This window comes from Takifugu rubripes, chromosome 6, assembly GCF_901000725.2.
Source record: "Takifugu rubripes chromosome 6, fTakRub1.2, whole genome shotgun sequence".
Taxonomy (NCBI): domain Eukaryota; kingdom Metazoa; phylum Chordata; class Actinopteri; order Tetraodontiformes; family Tetraodontidae; genus Takifugu; species Takifugu rubripes.
The window spans coordinates 12,290,082-12,308,159 of record NC_042290.1 but is presented as its reverse complement, the minus strand read 5'-3'; the positions used below and the strand labels follow the sequence as shown (position 1 = coordinate 12,308,159).

The following is an 18,078-nucleotide window of genomic DNA, read 5'->3' as shown; positions in this document are numbered from 1 at the left end:
CGGGCTTCACCGGCGCGCTCACGTGGACGCAAACAGTCGTTTGTGCGTCGGACTCAGTGGAAAACCAGAGTTTTGGGAAGGCAGCTTCCTGTGGAAACAGTGATGTCAGCATGGCCTGGTCCCGCGTAGCGGCGCTCACACCCCTGCAGCGTCAGCGTAAACTCGCTCTCCCCCTCACGCTCTGCTAATGTCGTTAGCAGCGTCTGCCCCGTTCGTCTTGGAACCATGTCAGGCCGGCGAATCAAAGCGGACAGATGCAATTTGTCGAGTTAGAGCAGTTGGTGCTTCACAGAACCGTCGGCTGAGGTTGGAAACGGACCCTGAAGCAGCTGAACTGCTGAGCTAACGGCACAATCAGGATACGCTGAGATGTAGAATCATTTCCTGTTAGCATCCCCGGCTAAATTCAGACACTGCTACCTGCTTCTTTAGCTCTCTGGTGGCTAACAGCATTAGCTTTGTGAATGCTACGAGAAGAAACCCGTTAAACTGTTTGTGGTCTCATTTCAGCTTTTACACGCATCAATCTGCCACTGGTTGGGCAACATTCCTGTCGTTTTAAAACACTGGTCTGGTTTTTGGATTCCTGATGATTCCACATCTGACCACCCTGTTCCAGAACAACCAGTATGACTGGAACTACACACCATGAAAAATAATGGTTTTATTATCGAGATGAAACCAGTTTCACACTGGTCGACTTTCCCTTTTACCTCATCAAAGACTCACAGGCAGCGTGTGTGTGTGCGTGTGTGTGTGTGTGTGTGTGTGGAGGGTACAGACTGGGATTGTTCTCTCTGGGTGTAAACCTTTGGAGCAGGAAGTGCACGTTGGGGTCAGGAGGGGATCTGGGCACGCTCAGTCTGCCCACATCTGTTTAAATACCAGAGCGCCTCAAAGTCACACAGGAAGAGTGTGTGTGTGTGTGTGTGTGTGTGTGTGTGTGTGTTCTTTGTAATCACAACTTATAAAAAGGTTTGCCCTTTTTCTGGTTCCCACAATGAGAAAGGTGCCGAAAATAAAGGTGCTAATAAGGTCAAAGTAGACGAGTCTGCAGGTTCTGCTGCACGTGCACGTGCATGCGCGCGCACACACACACACACAGGCAGGTTCATCAGGTGTGATGCTGGTGGTCAGGAACAATCTCACGTTTGTGCATCACAGAAACACAACTTTAACACATCACAACAAAAATGACGCAATTTCTTAAACCAGTTGAGGGTAAAATGGTGCACACACACACACACACACACACACACACACAGGGCTCCCTTTGTTAACACAACACAAACACACTCTGTCAACGTTGCGAACGAGAAGGAGAATAGTGGAAAACAGGAAGTAGAAGAAAGTAAATGTTCACACATGTCGCTCAGGCTCCTGAGGGAGGTTTTGAGGTGAGGAAGGACAATGTTGTTGGAAAACATCCAGCTGAGGTTTCCATAGTAACAAAGAGTGGTTCGATTTCATGGTTGAGGAGGTAAGACAATATTTTAAAGAGCAGTGACTCACCTGCTGCAGTGATGAAGGTCCAGTCATCATCTTCCTCATCAGTCCTGATTCATGTCGCGTAACCAGGGACACATTTTATGTAATTTCCAAGTAACTCAAAGTTCAATGAGATTTTATTTTCGTCAGAATCAACAGCACGTTTTCCATCAGTACCCTGACAACACTGACCTCTAGGGGCTGGTACTGGAACTGCACCTCTGCTCACGTCCTGCAGTGATGAGCTAAAGCTGCAGTCAGGTGATCAAAGCTAATTAGGCGACAGTTTACGACAGGTCTCCCACATCAGATGGCTTTAACCTACCTGGTGGTTTCTGCTCTCGCCTCCTGATCTCGGGCAGCTTCAGGACATCTGAAGGTGAAACTTTGGAAGCGTTCCCGAGCTGATTCAACTTCTTGTACCTATACCTGCCCGACAGGTGGCTCCTCTGAAGGACCCTCGTGTCCAGAGTCAGCACCAGGTCCTCTCCATCTCTGTCGAGCTGGATCAAAGTAATCTGCTGCAGGCGGATCCTCCTCGGCAGGAACCCCGAGGTTTGCAGCCTCAGACGGTGTGGTCCCGTCCCGTCCCGCCCCGTCCCCACTACTGCCCCTAGTCCTGCCCTCACCTGCCCCTCTTTTATAATCTGACTGTTGAAATTCCAAAATTTTCAGGACCTGTGTGGGCAGTACAACTATTGACCAACAGGTGGCGCCACTTCTCCAGAATGTTCCAGTATGATCAGGAATTAAATGTATTTTTAAGCAAAAGTATTAAAAAGGCATTTACCATCAATGGTACATTTAAAACTATACATATTTAATATTGATATCCCGAAGGTTTCTCTCATTATTAGTTATTTGATATTCTTAAAAACAGGAACGTGTTAAGTACGAGGGACAAACCTTTTTATGAGTTTATAATTAAAATAAATTGATATAGCTACAGTGTCGAGCTGCTCGAAAGGTTTTATCTATTGTCACGCGCATCAAAGTACAAGCAAACGATATAAATAAGTACTTTATTACTGAATATATTAGTACAATATTGAATCGTGGACAGGCCTGTTACTGACCACTAGGCGGCGCTGCTGCGCCTCGTTTGTGCGAAGACTGACGTCAACATTTCAGGCTGATGAATTGGAATTGAAAACGTTTTTGAAACACATCTGTGTGAAATGGCGGGGGGGGGGTCTATGTTAGTTTTTCAGTTGTTAAAACAACTTTGGAAACTTAGTTTCTTTAAAATCCCCCAAACTGCTAAATAGCTCACAAGTCCTGCAAAAGGAAGCGCTCCACCCAAACCTGCACCGCATGTCACACACTTCATTCATATCAGCAGAAGTTCTTCACATAGTTCACATGCACAGAAGGACACGCGCACGCGGTTGAACAGCACAGCGGGAAAACTCACATGAGAGGAAACAACAGAAATAAAACTGCAGGAAAAACAGATTAAAAGAGGCCATAAAAGCAAGCAGGGAGCCTGTTGCTGGAGCTTCCCCTGAACATCAGAGGAAGAGGCTTCTTCCATTCCGAAGTGCTCAGCTGGTTTCTCTGCTCACTTCCTGACTGAATTAGCACCAATTAAGCATCGAGGTCTTTGACCAGGTGACTCTCGTGTCGATCAATTAGCTCGATGCTTTTGAAATGGAAAACATCTGACTTGATGCGAGATTGGTGTTTTTATGCAGAGGACCTGTTAAAAAGAGACTTGTATCAGTTTAATTGTGTGATTCGTGTCATTTTAAATTGAAATTAAATTTTCTTCTATTGACATTTTATTTGCTTTTAGGGGAAATTTATGGTTACACAGTCGTGATTTTGTCGTGATTGCACCATAAAAGCAGAGTTTGTTATTATTTCCCCAATTTTTTGAGGGGAATATTCATCTTTGGTCAGCTCGACCGTTTGTGCTCACGAACTCCGTGATGAGAGCAAATATGTGCACCCAAAGATAACCATCGACCCATTTTGGACGAGATTGCGATGACGTCACCCGCTGCAGAGCTCGAACCCCGTTTTATCAATGACCCCCACGTGACCCGCTCAGCCAATCAGCGATCTGCACCTGCTCGGTTCCGGACGCGCCGCAGCAACAAGAACCAGCCGAGCAGCAGCGCGGTTCCCAGGAGCTCAGCGGAGGCAGCAGCGGCGAGTCCGGAGCATCGGCGGCCCCCAGCAGCAGCTTCCGTCCGCCTTTCACACCCTCACACGCGGGGCAACGACTGCGAGCATGCCGCTGAAGAAGACGGTGGCCGCGGAGAGACGCATGGACCTGGCGTCCTTCTTCTGCATGATCGGCCGCCACGGACCGGCCGTGGCGCTGGCTGTCGTCGCGGTGGTGACGGTGCTGGCCGGGTTCTACATCTACCGGACCGTGACTGGGAGGCGGAGGAAGGCCGCATGCGCTGACGGCGCGCTGAGCCCCGGGGAGGAGGACGGAGAGGCGTCGGTGATCCAGCAGAGTCGGCACCGCGCCGGGGAGTCAACAGGTAACAGAGCCGAACGCGAGCGCTGCTGGGCGGCCTGCAGGTCGGAGGAGGCGGTGGAAAGATGATCCGAGAAAGTGGCCCGCAGGGACGAGAGCTGAGAGTTGATATTATTTATAGGAAAACCTCCAGCCGTTCAGTTATTTAAAGGCCATTAAATTAGTATTGTTGCTATATAAGAAGTGGAGATGCACCAAAGTAAAACACGACCCTGAATGTATAACTCGGGTTTGGATTCCAGACATGAAACCTGCAGGACATCAGAACCCAGCGAGGCTCTGATCCTCCTCCTCCGTCCTTTTAAACTTTATGTAACTCATAGCGACAACAGGAAGTCCTTAAACTGCTGACGTTGAATTCTAAAGTCCAGTTTTAACTTCCTGAATGTCCTCCTATAACCCAACATGTTGCATCTGGCTAATTCCAGCAGATTTGAATTAAAACTGCAGAACACCTTCGACTAAAGGTGAGAAAAGAACCTTTTTATGGCATCGGGACGGACGGAACCGGTTAAATCGAGTCACAAAGGGAGGCGACGGGAGCTGCTGATAACCTGGATTATTGACTGACGTTACGTTTTTCCACGATATCAAACGAATCGTTTTAATCTGACGTTCCCTCAACGTTCCTCGTCACCTTCTTGAGAGCTTCTTGTTCGTGTTTCAGACCTGAGTGGCGACGGCGTCACGGACGCGATGGAAGATGTTGGAAATCTCAGGCACCGTCCTGCTGCTGCGGAGAAGAACCCTCCGACTTTTGCTCCGAAGATCCACGCGGCAGGAATGAAGCCGACCGCTCAGACGGAGGAGGCCAATCGGAGCCCGGCGCCGCCGCACGTTACCGCCGCCGACGGCGTCGCTGAGGCCAGCGGAGGGGTGGAGGTGAAGAGCCTAGAACCGGGGAACCAGGAGGAGCACCAGGAGGTGAGGGCGTGCACGTGGAGACGACGGGTTTACATTCGTTCCTGTTTGTTTGAGTCTTCGGTCGTCTCGATAACGACTCCGTCTGTGCAGGTGCTGGGAGATGAACGACCGGAGGGTGGAGACGTGAGCACAGGCAGCAGAACTGGAACGGAGGAGAACCGTCGGTGTTCCACCGATACTGGAGATGTTCCCGCTCCCCTCATCTGCCCCAGCAAAGGGCAGCAGATGGAGAAAGCGAGTCCAGAGGAGGGAAAAGAACCGTGCGATAAGACGTTCTGGTCCACAGATCTGCCGTCTGAGGCGGGGGCGTCTGCTCCGGACAGTCGTGATGATGGAGACGTGTCTGCAGAAGTGATGAGAGAAGATGCAGGATGTGATGTCGACGATGAAGAGGCAGCGCTGAGGTCTTCTGAAGTCTCCGACGCAGGTTCCTCGCTGCCATGGCAACGACAGGATAAAATGTCTCAATGTGTGGATGAGGTCTCTGAATCCTCCGTCAATGGTCTTGAACGACCATCACCTGAGACGGGGAACCCGCCTGAACCTCACAGAGCGACCAGCTGTGAAACATCTCATCTCCCCCCAACAAGAGAACTGGGCTCTGCTCCCGATGCAGCAGCTTCTGCGACCTTTCCTGATCCCGGTGTTGCTCCCGGTCCTCCCGTGGGTGACCTTCAGCTGTCCTCTTTTGAGCCAACGCAGAAGAAGGATGACGGAAACGCGTCTTCTGCCGGCGCTGGTGCAGAAAGCGGCATCTCCAGCCTGGCGGTCAGTCCGGACGCGGAAGCGGACGGAAACATTTTCAGTCCGGAGCCGCCGGTGCTGGAGGGCGATCCACAGGCGATCAGCCTCTACGCAGACGATGCAGCGCTGTCCGCCGCCATTGAGCGGATGAGCGGGGAGACGTTGGGGCCCCTCCAGCCGTGTTGCTCCCAGATGTCCCACAGCACCAGCTGGACGGTGGCCAACGAGGACGCGTTTGGCCACGAGATCGAGGACGGTTACCACAGGCTGGTCGAGCAGTTCGCCGCTCAGATCGCCGTCAGTGTCACCAGCTTAACCGACCAGCTGACGGACGTCCGAGCCGCCCTCGAGGTCGTGGAGACGAGAGCGAAGACGAGCGCCAAAGAGAAGGAGGACTCGCAGGCGGAAGCGGACTGTGAAAGGTCTGAGATCAGCATCATGGAGGCCACCATGGAGACCAACGAGTGGATCACTGACACCGCCTCCCCGCTGCCCCCCTGGCTGCTCCCGGCTCCTGTGGATCACCCAAACACCCGCCCGCCGCCCTCGGACCGGCGTTCCGCTTGCGACGCCGCCGCGGCCGACGTTCCTGCCGGGACGCTCCTCGCTGACGAAAACATGGAACATTTCAAAAAGGTGGTGGCGGTTCAGCCCATGCCTCAGAACGTCAACGTCACCTTCCGCGTCCATTATCACACCCAGTCGCCGCACCAGACGGTGGCGGTCACCGGCGATCAGCCGGAGCTGGGGAGCTGGAAGGAGTTCCTCCCCCTGGAGAAGGTGAAGGAGGGCGACTGGAGCGCCGTGGTCGGCCTCCCCACCGAGAGCCACGTGGAGTGGAAGTTTGTGTTGCTGGACAAGGGGGAGGTGTGTCGGTGGGAGGAGTGTGGCAACCGGCTCCTCCACACGGGCGTCGGTGACGACGTGGTGGTGCACAAATGGTGGGGGCTGGTTTGAAGGTGTCGGAGTGGGAGGGGCCAGCGGGGGTAACATGTTGGTGTGTGAGGGGCCAGCGGCGGGGGGTAACAGGTAGGGTGGGGGGGGGGGGGGTAACATGTTGGTGTGGGGCGGGGCAGGGGGGGTAACAGCGTCGCTGAAGAAGGTGGACTCACCCCGATGGAGAGGAAAAGGAGGCGCGACGGTTCTGACGCCCGGTCGGGCCCAAACGGTCCTGCCAAGGTTCCGAAGACTCGGATCCTCCCGTTTGAATTTGGAACTCCGCAGATGGAAAATGGGACTGTGGAATTTCTTGTTCAACCTATTTCGATGTTATCTGACGTTTTATTGCTCGAACAAAGTTGCTCATTGACGCAGACGATCGTTGGGCGTGTCGTCGGCGCCAGAAACACGTTTATGGGTCATCGACTGACCCGGAAGTTCCTCAGTTAAGGTGGAATTTCTCAGCACTCTTCCCCGTTCTTCCCCTTTATTGCCCTCGTGTTCCGCTCGTCTGCTCCACCACACAAATGCACGACGTTCACTTTGGTTGCAGCGATTATTGAGCAATAATGGTCCCGTTTGGTCCCGGGTCGCGTGCCCCCCCCCCCCCCCCCCCCCCCCCCCCCCCCCCCCCCCCAGCTTTGAATCCCAACACTGATTAAAATGCTTCTCCTGTCAAAGGTGTAGACTTTAGAATCGCTGTCTAATTATGCAACTTTGTGACGACGACGTTCTTGTTGAATATTTGCTGCCAATAAACTGTCGAATGAACCTTTGCTGCGTTTTTATCAGGAGAACTCGGACGTGCGCGTCCAGGGCCCGGTGACATGTTTGTCCAAACTTTGATCCGTTCTTTTTTTAATGATGAAACTCAAAAGCATCAAGTGGAAGTAATTTTTGTGAATCATTAACGATGAAGGACAACAGAACATTTCAGGATCTGAAGCAGAATCAATTTGCAAACTCGGCAAAAACCTCAAACTGTGACCTGGTTCTGGGTCCAGCTGGACCGGAGCTCGGTTCTGTGGCCGGGCCCAGCCAAGTGTCAGCGGTGTCCTGGTGGCTCTGCTTCATCTTCATCATCCTCTCTCTCTCTCACACACACACACACACACACACACACACACAGAATGCGAAGCACTCGGCAGCTCTGACCCGTTCTCCTCGGCGGCCTGCTGGGTTCCTCATTTACACACTGACATGTGATCGACGCTCCTTCGGGCTTCGAACACACAACCTCTGCAGGTCGTTCACCTCTGCGTCGGGCTGGAAGCAGGTCAGCAGCAGCCGATCGGGTCACAGGTTGTTTACTGCTGACACATATTGATCCAGGAGCGCCAGATCTTCCCAGATCACCGTCCTCTGAAGCCCTGAGGTCACAGAACGGGACCACTTGAGGCTTCAGGGGTAAATTAACAAGTTCCCCCAGGGGCAAAAGCACTTCCAGTCCGTTATTCATCAGGACTTAAGTGAGGATGTTCTCACAGGAACCGTGGAGCCTTTGATCTCCGCTGCTCAGCACTGGATCCCGGTCGTGACCCGGCAGGATGAAGAGCATCAACGCAGCAGATCCAGGGGTCAAAGGTCACCACCGCCGTGCTGTTTGATATTTTTAGGTGCTGATTAAAACCTCTGTTATCTCCAAACAAACAGGACCCGATCAAAGTCCGAAGCTCTCGTGTGTCCGGCAGCAGAGCAGCAGGCGGTCACGTGAGCGCTCGGCCCGCCGGGCGTGAAATTCTCCCGTCTCCTCTTACAGACGCGCCTCTCGCCCCGGCGTCTGCCGCCTCGCCGTCGCTGCTTTATCTGCTCTTCACCAGGTCTGCGTTTTGGGAGGTTTTTTTTCCTGTCAGTGGTTCAAATTCAACATTTAACTACAGAAACATCCAACCTTCATTTATCCAGAACGCCTGAAAATAGCAGCTTGGTTGTTTTTTTCTGTGAGAACTTTGATGTGAAAAACAGTAAAAAATGAGGGAAGAGTTCATTGTGAATATCTGAGGCCGTCTCCAGGAGGCAGCTCGTGCCCGTGCTCGTGCCCGTGCTCGTGCTCGTGGGTTTAAGCAGGCGGTTATTTATAAATCCCAGCATGTTCTGGGACCCTCTGATCTTCCCCGCTGCCCAAGCAGAGCAGCCTGACCTTCCTAATTTAACCTCCATTCTGAAGATGGTTGGTGATGCACGGTGATGACGTCACGCATCAGTGTGATCTGAAGCTGACATGATATGAGGATGATTTCATCCCCTTCTCTTTTCTCAGCATCTCCATCTTCTCTTCCATCTCCAGAAGAACTCCAGAGGAAAGAGAAAAGAAGCAGAAATCAATGGAGAAACAGCAGCACGGGAAGAATCGCCATTCCATTTTAGGAGTAAAAGTTAAAAAGAGTTTTAAAGTTGATATTTTGAGTCCAGTGAAGCTTTAAGAAAAAGAAATCTCCGAACTGAAGAAGGGCAGAAAAGGACAAAGATTTGGGAAGATTCCTGCAGGAGGACGCCGCAGATGTGCGCAGATGTGGGTTGGCAGGTCTGCAGATGCTTTATCGGCCTTCTGCTCGATGATGAGAGGTGATAAACTGGACCCTAAAAGCCGTCAGTGCTGGTGCCTCGAGATTAAGATGAGAAGAACTTGGCAGCAGTAAAAGTTTAATGTTGTCACAGTGTTTGTTGGTCAAGACAAAGCAGATGTCACCTTTATAATTGGCTTCTTAGGGCTACATATGTTGATTATTTCATTCTGATGATATAAAAAAAAGAAATTTCATCATTTGTAAAAACAGAAGCTTTGATAAAAGCGTTGCAGAGGCAACACCGACCCCTGGTGGTCAAATACGTTACTGACGCACAGCAGGACGGGCGGAAACAATCGGAAACAACGTTTCAACCTGAGTTTAAGGGAACATAAATAGAGCTGAATGTTGGCTTCTAAGATAATCAATTACAAAAAATTAATTTACAACTTGATATTTGTGGAATGGAAATTTAGAACGATGAATTAAAATGAATAGGAACACAATTTTGAAGGTCTTACTGCAGTTTTTAAGCCCGAAATAATAAAGCCGTCACATTGTAAAAGCAATTTAATCTCCTTTTTTTTAGTAGTGAAAATGCTTCAACGGTGCTGTGAGTGACTAAGAGCAGAAACAGAAAGAAGCGCAGCAGCACCATAGAACAGAATATTCATGTAAACTAAAACCTGCCGTCTGGCCTGTTGATGCCCTTCAACACGTGTGCGGAGAAACCCGCCTCCATCATCACAGCCGCCGTCGTGGCCCGGCCCCCCAGCCTACGAGACCTGGGAGCCTTCGGGCTCCTCCGTGATGGTCCGATAGTGCTGAGGCTGGCTCTGAGCCACAGCCGAGTCTGGATGGATGAAGAGGGCCTGCCGAGGCCTCAGCGGCCTCAGCAGGAACTTCTTGGACGTCACCAAGTCACCGTAACCCTGCGAGTGTGAGAAGGCGTAGCTGGAGCGGCGGGTGCTGATTCGCCTGGTGGGAGGACGGCGAGGTGCCGGAGCTGGAGGCGGCTCGTTGTGCATCTTATACCTCACCTGTTGGAGACATCGTGCAACATTTATGTAATTCTGAATAGATATAATGTAAATATCAGCATGGTTTGTGTCTAACAAGAACCTTTCGGTCAGATTACATTAAGCAGCGATCCAGCTCTTCCAGATGGAAGGGCAGGGACACCGAGCGTTCACCTGCCCAGGGACACCGAGCGCTCACCTGCCCAGGGACACCGAGCGTTCGCCTGCCCAGGGACACCGAGCGCTCGCCTGCCCAGGGACACCGAGCGCTCACCTGCCCAGGGACACCGAGTGTTCACCTGCCCTTCCATCTGGAAGGCTTGGGAGCGTCCTGCAGCTTGTCCATGTGCCTACAGAGAAAGGCTCATGTGCTGAGAGCAAGACAAGCTGCTCCTGTTTCCTGCAGAGATTAGAACATCCCAGAATCTCCACATTTATCCCCACGTGGAACAGCTGGGAGGGCGCTCTGACCTGGCCCAGCTATGGAAGCTCAAAGCCGTCGGCGAGGAGCCCAAAGGGCGTAAAAGTCAAATTGCATCTGTCCTAAAATCAGACGTGGTGAATCGAAGCGTTGGCACCTTGTCGTTGATGGTCGGTCGGAGCAGAAGGGAAACGAAGCGGAACGCCACGACTGGGAGGGCACAAAGGAGGGTGGTGAGGAAGATGGTCAGCCAGACGTTGGGTTGGTTGAGGGAATTCCTCCCCGTACCTGGAAGACACGTGCACGGTCAGTCTGTGCTCGTCGACTCTTAAAGGCAGATGTTCCAAAACAACCAGTGAAGTCGAGGTTCTGACGCCTCTTAACTGGGCTCTGAATGTGTCGGCAGCACCGGTACCGACCCAGGAAGGGGAAGTAGGAGGTGAAGATGAGGAACATTCCGTTGCTGCACATGGTGAACGTGAGCGCGAAGTACGCCGCCAGACTGCCCCAGGTGAAGAAGTGGTTGACCGCCGTCCAGTAATGGGTGTCCAGAAACAGCTGGAAGATGGAGGTGCATCAACTCAGGCGTCGGACGTGCACGTCCGACACAGCAGCCATGGTTCCGTGCTCACTCACCTGTACGGTGACCACCACCATCAGACATGTCTGCACCAGAATAGCGAAGGACTGATAGTCGGCGATGTCCTTGCCGTCGTCCCGGACCATGTCCTGCATGGAGGCCCAGGGGACGAAGAAGAGGATGAAGGAGCTGTAGGAGCCGTGCATCAGGCAGCGCAGGAAGGCCTTCTTGCTGAAGTACATGTTCAGCTGGCCTGGAGTGTAGAGCTGCGGATGCTGGAAACTCCAGCGGTCGTTCACGTCCTACGGAGACAACCAAACCGACTCAGGTGTGTCCTCCACCACCCAGCCTCCGGGGCTGGAGTCTGCTTCTGTCGGCGCTCTTTACCTGATCGAAGATGCTCAGACTGAAAAACAGGAAGCGCCGTGTAGACCAGGTTGTAGACGGTGATGAACCACTCGTCGTACACGTTCTGCACGGGCGACAACGGCGTTAACAAGAGCGCGAGCTAACACTGCTGACACCTCAACGCCGTGTCTCACCTGCGCAGAGAAGCCGCAGAAAAAGGCGTACCAGAAATGGGTCAGCGTGTAGGTGAAGTTCTTGAAGAAGAAATATCGCAGGAACTTGCACATGCGCAGGTAGGACCAGCGGCCGTGCACCAGCAGGAGGCGCTGCAGGTAGCGGAACTGTGCGAAGGAGAAGTCGCTGGAGAGGACGGCCTGCATGCCCTCCTGACCGCTGATGCCGATGCCGATGTGAGCGGCTGCAGGAGCGACACAACACACACACACACACACACACACGGTGAGTTAGAGCCACCGTCCGGCCGATGAGGCCAGAGCGCCCCGCTGACCTTTGATCATGCTGACGTCGTTGGCGCCGTCCCCGATGGCGAGCGTGACGGCCTGCTTGTACTTCTTGACCAACTCGACCACCTTGGCCTTCTGCAGCGGCGTGACCCTGCAGCAGATGACGGTCTGACACATGGACGCCATCCGCAGCAGCTCCAGAGGAAAGTTGTCCAGCGCAAACGCCTGCAGCCAACGTGAGATGTTGGGATTCTCAGAAGCTTCTGGAGCCCAGCTCCAACACTGAGACGCTCACCAGACTGTGTCCGTTGATGATGAGGCCATATTCTCCGTCCACCTTCTCGTCCTGCAGCGTCTGAGTCCTCTGAAGCCAGAAGAGGCCAGAGCGAGAGCTGACCAGGGACGGCTCGTCCGCCGAGTCTGGGCACATTTTCCTTCTTGCGTTTCTGGAAACAGAATGTGGATGTGTGAAGGTCTGAGACTGAAATCCTCCTTCGTGAGCTTGGGTTCTCGGCTCTGACTCACTGCAGCTCCTCTTTGACTCCTTCAGCCGTGTTGGCGGACACAATGAAGATGTCGTTCATCTCTTCTCTCAGCATGTTGCAGGAGTAGCCGATATTTTCTGCCGTCTCTATTTCAAAACATTCCCAAATGAATCGGATCGTATTTGGCGGCGGTGCATCTGTGATAAAGGAGGCTGACCTTGTTTGTCTCCGGTCAACACCCAGATCTTCATATCTGCTTTGGCCAGTTGTTCGATGGTCTGTGGGACACCGTCCTGCAGCTTGTCCTCCACAGCTGTTACACCCAGCAGCTGCAAACAGGACGGTCAAACTACAAATATCAGCATTTGTTAAAGTATATTAAACTTTCAGGTGGATGTTTAATGAAGTCACTGCTGAGCTGTGGCGCTCCTCAGGGGTCCACGTTTGGCCCACCCAGAAACCCTGTTATTTCGTTTATGGTCTCCATCACGTGCACAGGTGGCTGAAACATCGACCGTCGCATCGATCAGGTCTACGAACCTGCAGGTCTTTCTCGATCTCCTCATAAAGTTCATCAAGTTTCTCTTCTCGTCCGTCCATGGCTATGGTGGCCTCGTAGTGGCGCCGTTTCCAGCCTTCGATATAGTCCTCGTCCAGATCCTTGTAGGCCAGAGCGAGCGTGCGAAGGCCGTCGCCAGCGTACTCCTGTGGAGGTGCAACGGGTCAGAAGGATTTCCAGAACCGCGTTTGATGAACGGATGAAGGCGTCACTCACGTTGAGGTGTGATGTCGTCACCTCCTTCAGCTTGTTACAGGATGGGTGGAGCCTTTCAAAAACGATGGTGTCGGCTCCTTTACAGTACAGGGTCAGTCTGCCTTCAGGGCTGCGAACTGGGGTCACAGAGGAGGTTTGGACCATGGTTGCTATTCAGTGGGATGGTTGCAATGCTGCTATTCAGTGGGATGGGATCTACTGGCATCTGGGATCGACTATGTTGTGCGAGCGGAGCTGAAAATGGTGCCGTTTACACAAACAGATCGTGCTAACCAGTGGCGCGAGCGGCGTTCTCACCTATGACCGACATTCTCTTGCGTACGTTATTGAAGTCGAGAATGGCCAGAAGCTCGTAGACGACTTTTCGTCCCATCTCCACAACCATGATGGTCTCCGGCGTACGAGAACGAAACACAAACCCGAAGTTTCGCGCCGCGGTGACCAGAGCGCCCTCGTCTGGTGACTGAGCCTGATAGTTGAGCTCCCCTGTGAAGACCAAGAGTTAAGATGGTCCCCTTAATATGGAAAAGAGAAGAAGGAGGAGGAGGATGGGGAGCGTTCGCTTGCTAACCTTCCTTCTTTTCTTCAGGCATGACGGTGTGACAGAGAGCCAGAAGGCGAAAAAAGTCCTGAACCTCGGCGTTTCCGTCCTTCGCCGCCTCCACCAGGTTGTGGTCATAGAAGGCGAACTTTGGATCCGCCAGTTTGTTCCAGCTGAAGTCCACCTTTTCTGTTTTCTGTAAAACAAAAGCAGTGAAGAAGAAGCAAAAGAGGCCTGAAATCTGCCAGCGTCCATCAGACCTCATGTCTCACCTCGGTTATTTCCACCCGTTGTCCTGCAAAGTTCAGCAGCTCCCCTGGAAACACAGAAGTTTGGGTCCAAAACTGCCGTTCTTTATTTTTCCCCATGACGGACCGAGCTGCTCACCGTAAGCCCTCCCACTGATGGAGCACTTGTTGAAGGTCATGATGTTCTGCGTCAGGGTTCCCGTCTTGTCGCTGAAGACGTATTTGATCTGGCCCAGCTCCTCGTTGAGCGTGGTGGTCCTGGCCTGGGCCGGAGTGTTGTTCTTGGGGTAATACATCTTCCTGTCCCAGTTGATGAAGAAGCTGTTGCCCAGACGGATGAACTCCACACTGGTGGAGGAGAGAAGCTGTGAGATGAGCTCCAGGAGAACAGGTCCGCTCGCTGTGAGAACGTACCTGACGTAGAGGGAAATGGGCACAGCGTGTGAGGACGATGACGTAGGACCAGAAGGAGAGGAAGACGGAGAGCGAGAGGTTCGTCCCTGGCTCTCGAGGGAGGAAGGGCGTGAAGATGTTGCCCTCCCTCTCCTCCCAGATGTAATTGCCGATGGTCATAATGGCGCACAGAGAGGCGAGCAACCCGAAGATCTGAGGAGAGGCCAAAATGTTTCTCTTCTCATGATTTCGCCTTTTCCAGAACGTGACGAGCTGTTTTACAAGCGTGGACTTTGTGTTTGAGCCCGTTCGTCTTACACACAACACGATGACGTTCATCAGGTGGTCCACGCTCGTCCGCTTGAAAACCGTCTTCCGCTGTTCTGCATCAGTTTGGTGTCGGGACCTGCAGGGATTCATCTGACGTCACGTCCGTCCGTCCGTCCGTCATCGCTCTGCCACAATAAGCAACCTTTACCTCCGAAGACGACCAGGCCGAAGCACCACTCGGTGTTCCTCAGCGTACATCCTCTCAGCAGGATCTTGTCGTTGTCCAGGCCGTATGTTTGTCCGTTCACGATCAGGTTCCCTCGGAACTTGTCCAGGTAGTTGTTGGGGGGCTCACACTGGACCTCACCTGCCAGAGAAGGTCGCCACCGACATCAGCACAACCTGAGGTAAAACGGGGCGCAGCCAGCTGTGACCTCTCACCGTTGAACTTCGCCAGGACATCGATGGCGTCTCCCATCTCTCCGGTGACCGTCGAGGCCTGTTTCACCTTCAGGTTGGTTTCTCTGGAACGGAACAGATAAACTGATCTTCCGGTCCTCAGGATGACTTCAGTGTCCTCCTGAGCTGAATGTGTCTCCATATTTGGAGGGCGTGGACGTGCATCAGGACGACTCACCCGTCCAGTTCAGCCGTCTCCACGTAGACCAGATTGAGAGGTTCACTGCTGGACAGCAGCAGGAGATCCGCCTGAAAACCGACCGGAGGACAGGACGGGCGATAAGGACGCAGATAACTGCAGGAACTTTGCCTCGCTGCTATCACCGATAAGCCGCCGCTACTCTGATAAAACGTGCACTTCTGCGACGCCCACGACGTGCTCATCATCCTCCACCACCTTCATGCTTACCGTCACAAACTGGTTGTTCTGCAGCTTGATTATATCTCCAACCTGGACATTCATCCATTTCTCACTTCTCAGCCTGGCAGGAACATAAAGAACGGAGACGAACGTGAGAAGCAGCTCGCCTGGCGACCCGGCTCACCTTTTGGCCGAGGGGGCAGGAATGACTCACTCTCCATCGATGAGGACGTCCACCATGCGGTTATTCACCTGGTTGTCACTATTGTGTCGTCTCTACACAGACGACAAAGACACCAGCATCACATTTACGGTCTCCCAGAGTTGTGATTCACTCCTGAAACAAGTTTGGTTTGAGCTCACTATGTCATCAGTGGCGTCTTTCACTGCCGTTATGGACAACACGAAGACCAGAGGGACGGCCGTGGTGAACCAGGGCAGAGAGGACACTTGTGGGATCAACTGTCAGGATGAGAACTGGGTCAAACCGTGCCTGAAGGGCCCAACGAGGCCAGACGTGACCAGCGTGAGGAACCTACCTGAAGGATCAGGAGGAAGAGGAAGTAGGCATTGGCAAGTCTGCGGAACTGCTCGAAGAGGTTGAGAGGGAGGAAGGAGAGGAGGTTGTATTTGGAGGTCTTGATGGCGTTGTTCTGAAACCAAGGTGGACGGTGATGATGGCCGCATTTCTGAGTCAAAGGGCGGTTTGTGGCTCGTTTCACGTTTCTACTTACTGCGTAGCCAAAAGTCAGGTTGTAAGGTCTGTCGTTAGCGCGCAGACGTCTCTCCGTCTCTGCCGGCCAAGAGTATTTGGTGTATTATTCAAGCGTGTGTGTGTGTGTGTGTGTGTGTGTGTGTGTGTGTGTAATCACCTGCATGTTTCTGTTTGCCACACAGCCCACCACAGTATGACAGTAGCGAGCCCATGGTTAGCTCCGGCGCTCCATCCTTCACACCTAAAGACAGCAGCTGTTTACAGCACCCACCACATCTGTATGGAGCGACACATCTGTGTGTAGCGACACATCTGTGCGTAGCGACACATCTGTGCGTAGCGACACATCTGCGCGTAGCGGCACATCTGCGTGTAGCGGCACATCTGCGTGTAGCGACACATCGTGTAGCGGCACATCTGCGTGTAGCGGCACATCTGCGTGTAGCGGCACTCTGCGTGTAGCGACCACATCGTGTAGCGACACATCTGCGTGTAGCGACACATCTGCGTGTAGCGACACATCTGCGCGTAGCGACACATCGTGTAGCGACACATCTGCGTGTAGCGACACATCGTGTAGCGACACATCTGCGTGTAGCGGCACATCTGCGTGTAGCGACACATCGTGTAGCGACACATCTGCGTGTAGCGGCACATCTGCGCGTAGCGACACATCTGCGTGTAGCGACACATCTGCGCGTAGCGACACATCGTGTAGCGACACATCTGCGTGTAGCGGCACATCTGCGTGTAGCGACACATCTGCGTGTAGCGACACATCTGCGTGTTTGTAGCGGCACATCTGCGTGTAGCGGCACATCTGCGTGTAGCGTCACATCTTTATGGAGCGACACATCTGCGTGTAGCGGCACATCTGCGTGTAGCGACACATCTGCGTGTAGCGACACATCTGCGTGTAGCGGCACATCTGCGTGTAGCGACACATCTGTGTGTAGCGACACATCTTTATGGAGCGACACATCTGCGTGTAGCGACACATCTGTGTGTAGCGACACATCTTTATGGAGCGACACATCTGTGTGTAGCGACACATCTTTATGGAGCGACACATCTGTGTGTAGCGACACATCTGCGCGTAGCGACACATCTGCGTGTAGCGTCACATCTGCGTTGTAGCGACACATCTGCCGCCGCGGCCGCAGCACGATGGCTCATCTTACCAACTTCTGGAACATTGGATTCGTTACAAAGGAAGAAGAAGGAGGAAGCTCGTCCACATCTGAACGCTTTCTCCTCCTTCTTCCACTTCTGTGTGCGTTTTGTTCCTGTTGTGAGATTAAAAATCGTCTTCGGGATGGTTCCGGTTAGTTTGTCTCTCTGTGTCCTTCTGAAAGTTAATGAAAAACGTGCGCTTTTGTGTTGGATGTGTTATCAGGGCCGTGCGCCATAAAACCATAAACCGCTCCTTCCTCAACCTTTCGAACGACAGAGACATCTCACTCTGCCCAATAATCAGTAACCATGACGGTTATTATAGTGACATGACCATGAACGAGAGAATAAACAGGATCCAGTCAGGAAAATGATGCTTCAGGAAGTCCAGGACAGGAAAGGAGCCAAAATGATCAGATTTCTTTATAAATCAGGAGTGTGTCTGCATCAGAGCAACAGCAGCGACCCTCGTTATGGTGATCCGATACTTCACTGCTTCGCTTCCCTTCAGGGGCTTAAAATTGAGTTTAATTTGAGTTAAATTTGAGTTTGGATTAAATTCCCTGGTTTTCTAAAATATGAGCTTGCTCTTGATCCGCTTTCTGCCCAGTTTTGTGAAGCCAAATGAAAAGCGGTTACGCACCACAGAAGCCATGACGGACTGAAGATCAAAGGCAGGAATCTGGTCTCTGGTCTTGGTCTGGGCTCCTCGATGCTCCCAGAGATTGGGGTT

The 18,078-nt window shown here is 52.6% G+C and overlaps 2 protein-coding genes and 1 long non-coding RNA gene across 4 annotated transcripts; 2 read left to right on the top strand and 1 right to left on the bottom strand.

Annotated features, from left to right (window-relative positions):
- The first annotated feature begins 3,573 nt into the window (after positions 1–3,573).
- stbd1 (starch binding domain 1) lies at positions 3,574–6,639 on the top strand. The gene is made up of 3 exons (XM_029837710.1): positions 3,574–3,983; positions 4,647–4,903; positions 4,994–6,639. Exons 1-3 carry the CDS (start codon positions 3,725–3,727, stop codon positions 6,602–6,604), a joined length of 2,127 nt encoding a protein of 708 aa, XP_029693570.1. The 5' UTR covers positions 3,574–3,724; the 3' UTR covers positions 6,605–6,639.
- Positions 6,640–6,690: 51 nt separating this feature from the next.
- LOC115250193 (uncharacterized) lies at positions 6,691–9,495 on the top strand. 2 transcript variants are annotated; one of them, XR_003888775.1, is made up of 4 exons: positions 6,691–7,993; positions 8,074–8,170; positions 8,240–8,406; positions 8,874–9,495. It is a non-coding gene; the product is annotated as an uncharacterized lncRNA (long non-coding RNA). The 2 variants fall into 2 exon arrangements; XR_003888776.1 differs by having other exon boundaries at positions 8,847–9,495.
- A 153-nt stretch (positions 9,496–9,648) lies between these two features.
- On the bottom strand, positions 9,649–18,071 carry atp8b5b (ATPase phospholipid transporting 8B5b). The gene is given in 31 exon segments (XM_029837702.1): positions 9,649–10,133; positions 10,691–10,821; positions 10,953–11,091; positions 11,170–11,415; positions 11,501–11,524; positions 11,526–11,585; positions 11,656–11,879; positions 11,970–12,150; positions 12,221–12,371; positions 12,451–12,556; positions 12,628–12,739; positions 12,951–13,115; positions 13,186–13,301; positions 13,483–13,671; positions 13,757–13,922; positions 13,999–14,042; positions 14,114–14,322; positions 14,389–14,415; positions 14,417–14,580; positions 14,686–14,741; positions 14,744–14,773; positions 14,846–15,004; positions 15,079–15,161; positions 15,275–15,345; positions 15,506–15,578; positions 15,672–15,733; positions 15,821–15,919; positions 15,997–16,110; positions 16,192–16,250; positions 16,330–16,413; positions 17,989–18,071. Coding segments are annotated over 30 exon segments (3,579 nt in total). The 5' UTR covers positions 16,385–16,413; positions 17,989–18,071; the 3' UTR covers positions 9,649–9,869.
- Between the last annotated feature and the right edge of the window lie 7 nt (positions 18,072–18,078).

Excerpts from the sequence above, each read along its gene's own strand:
- stbd1 (XM_029837710.1), top strand. The coding sequence starts at position 3,725 with ATGCCGCTGAAGAAGACGGTGGCCGCGGAGAGACGCATGGACCTGGCG. Across the intron at positions 3,984-4,646 it reads CCGCGCCGGGGAGTCAACAG|ACCTGAGTGGCGACGGCGTC; the intron begins GTAACAGAGCCG and ends TTCGTGTTTCAG. Across the intron at positions 4,904-4,993 it reads ACCAGGAGGAGCACCAGGAG|GTGCTGGGAGATGAACGACC; the intron begins GTGAGGGCGTGC and ends CCGTCTGTGCAG.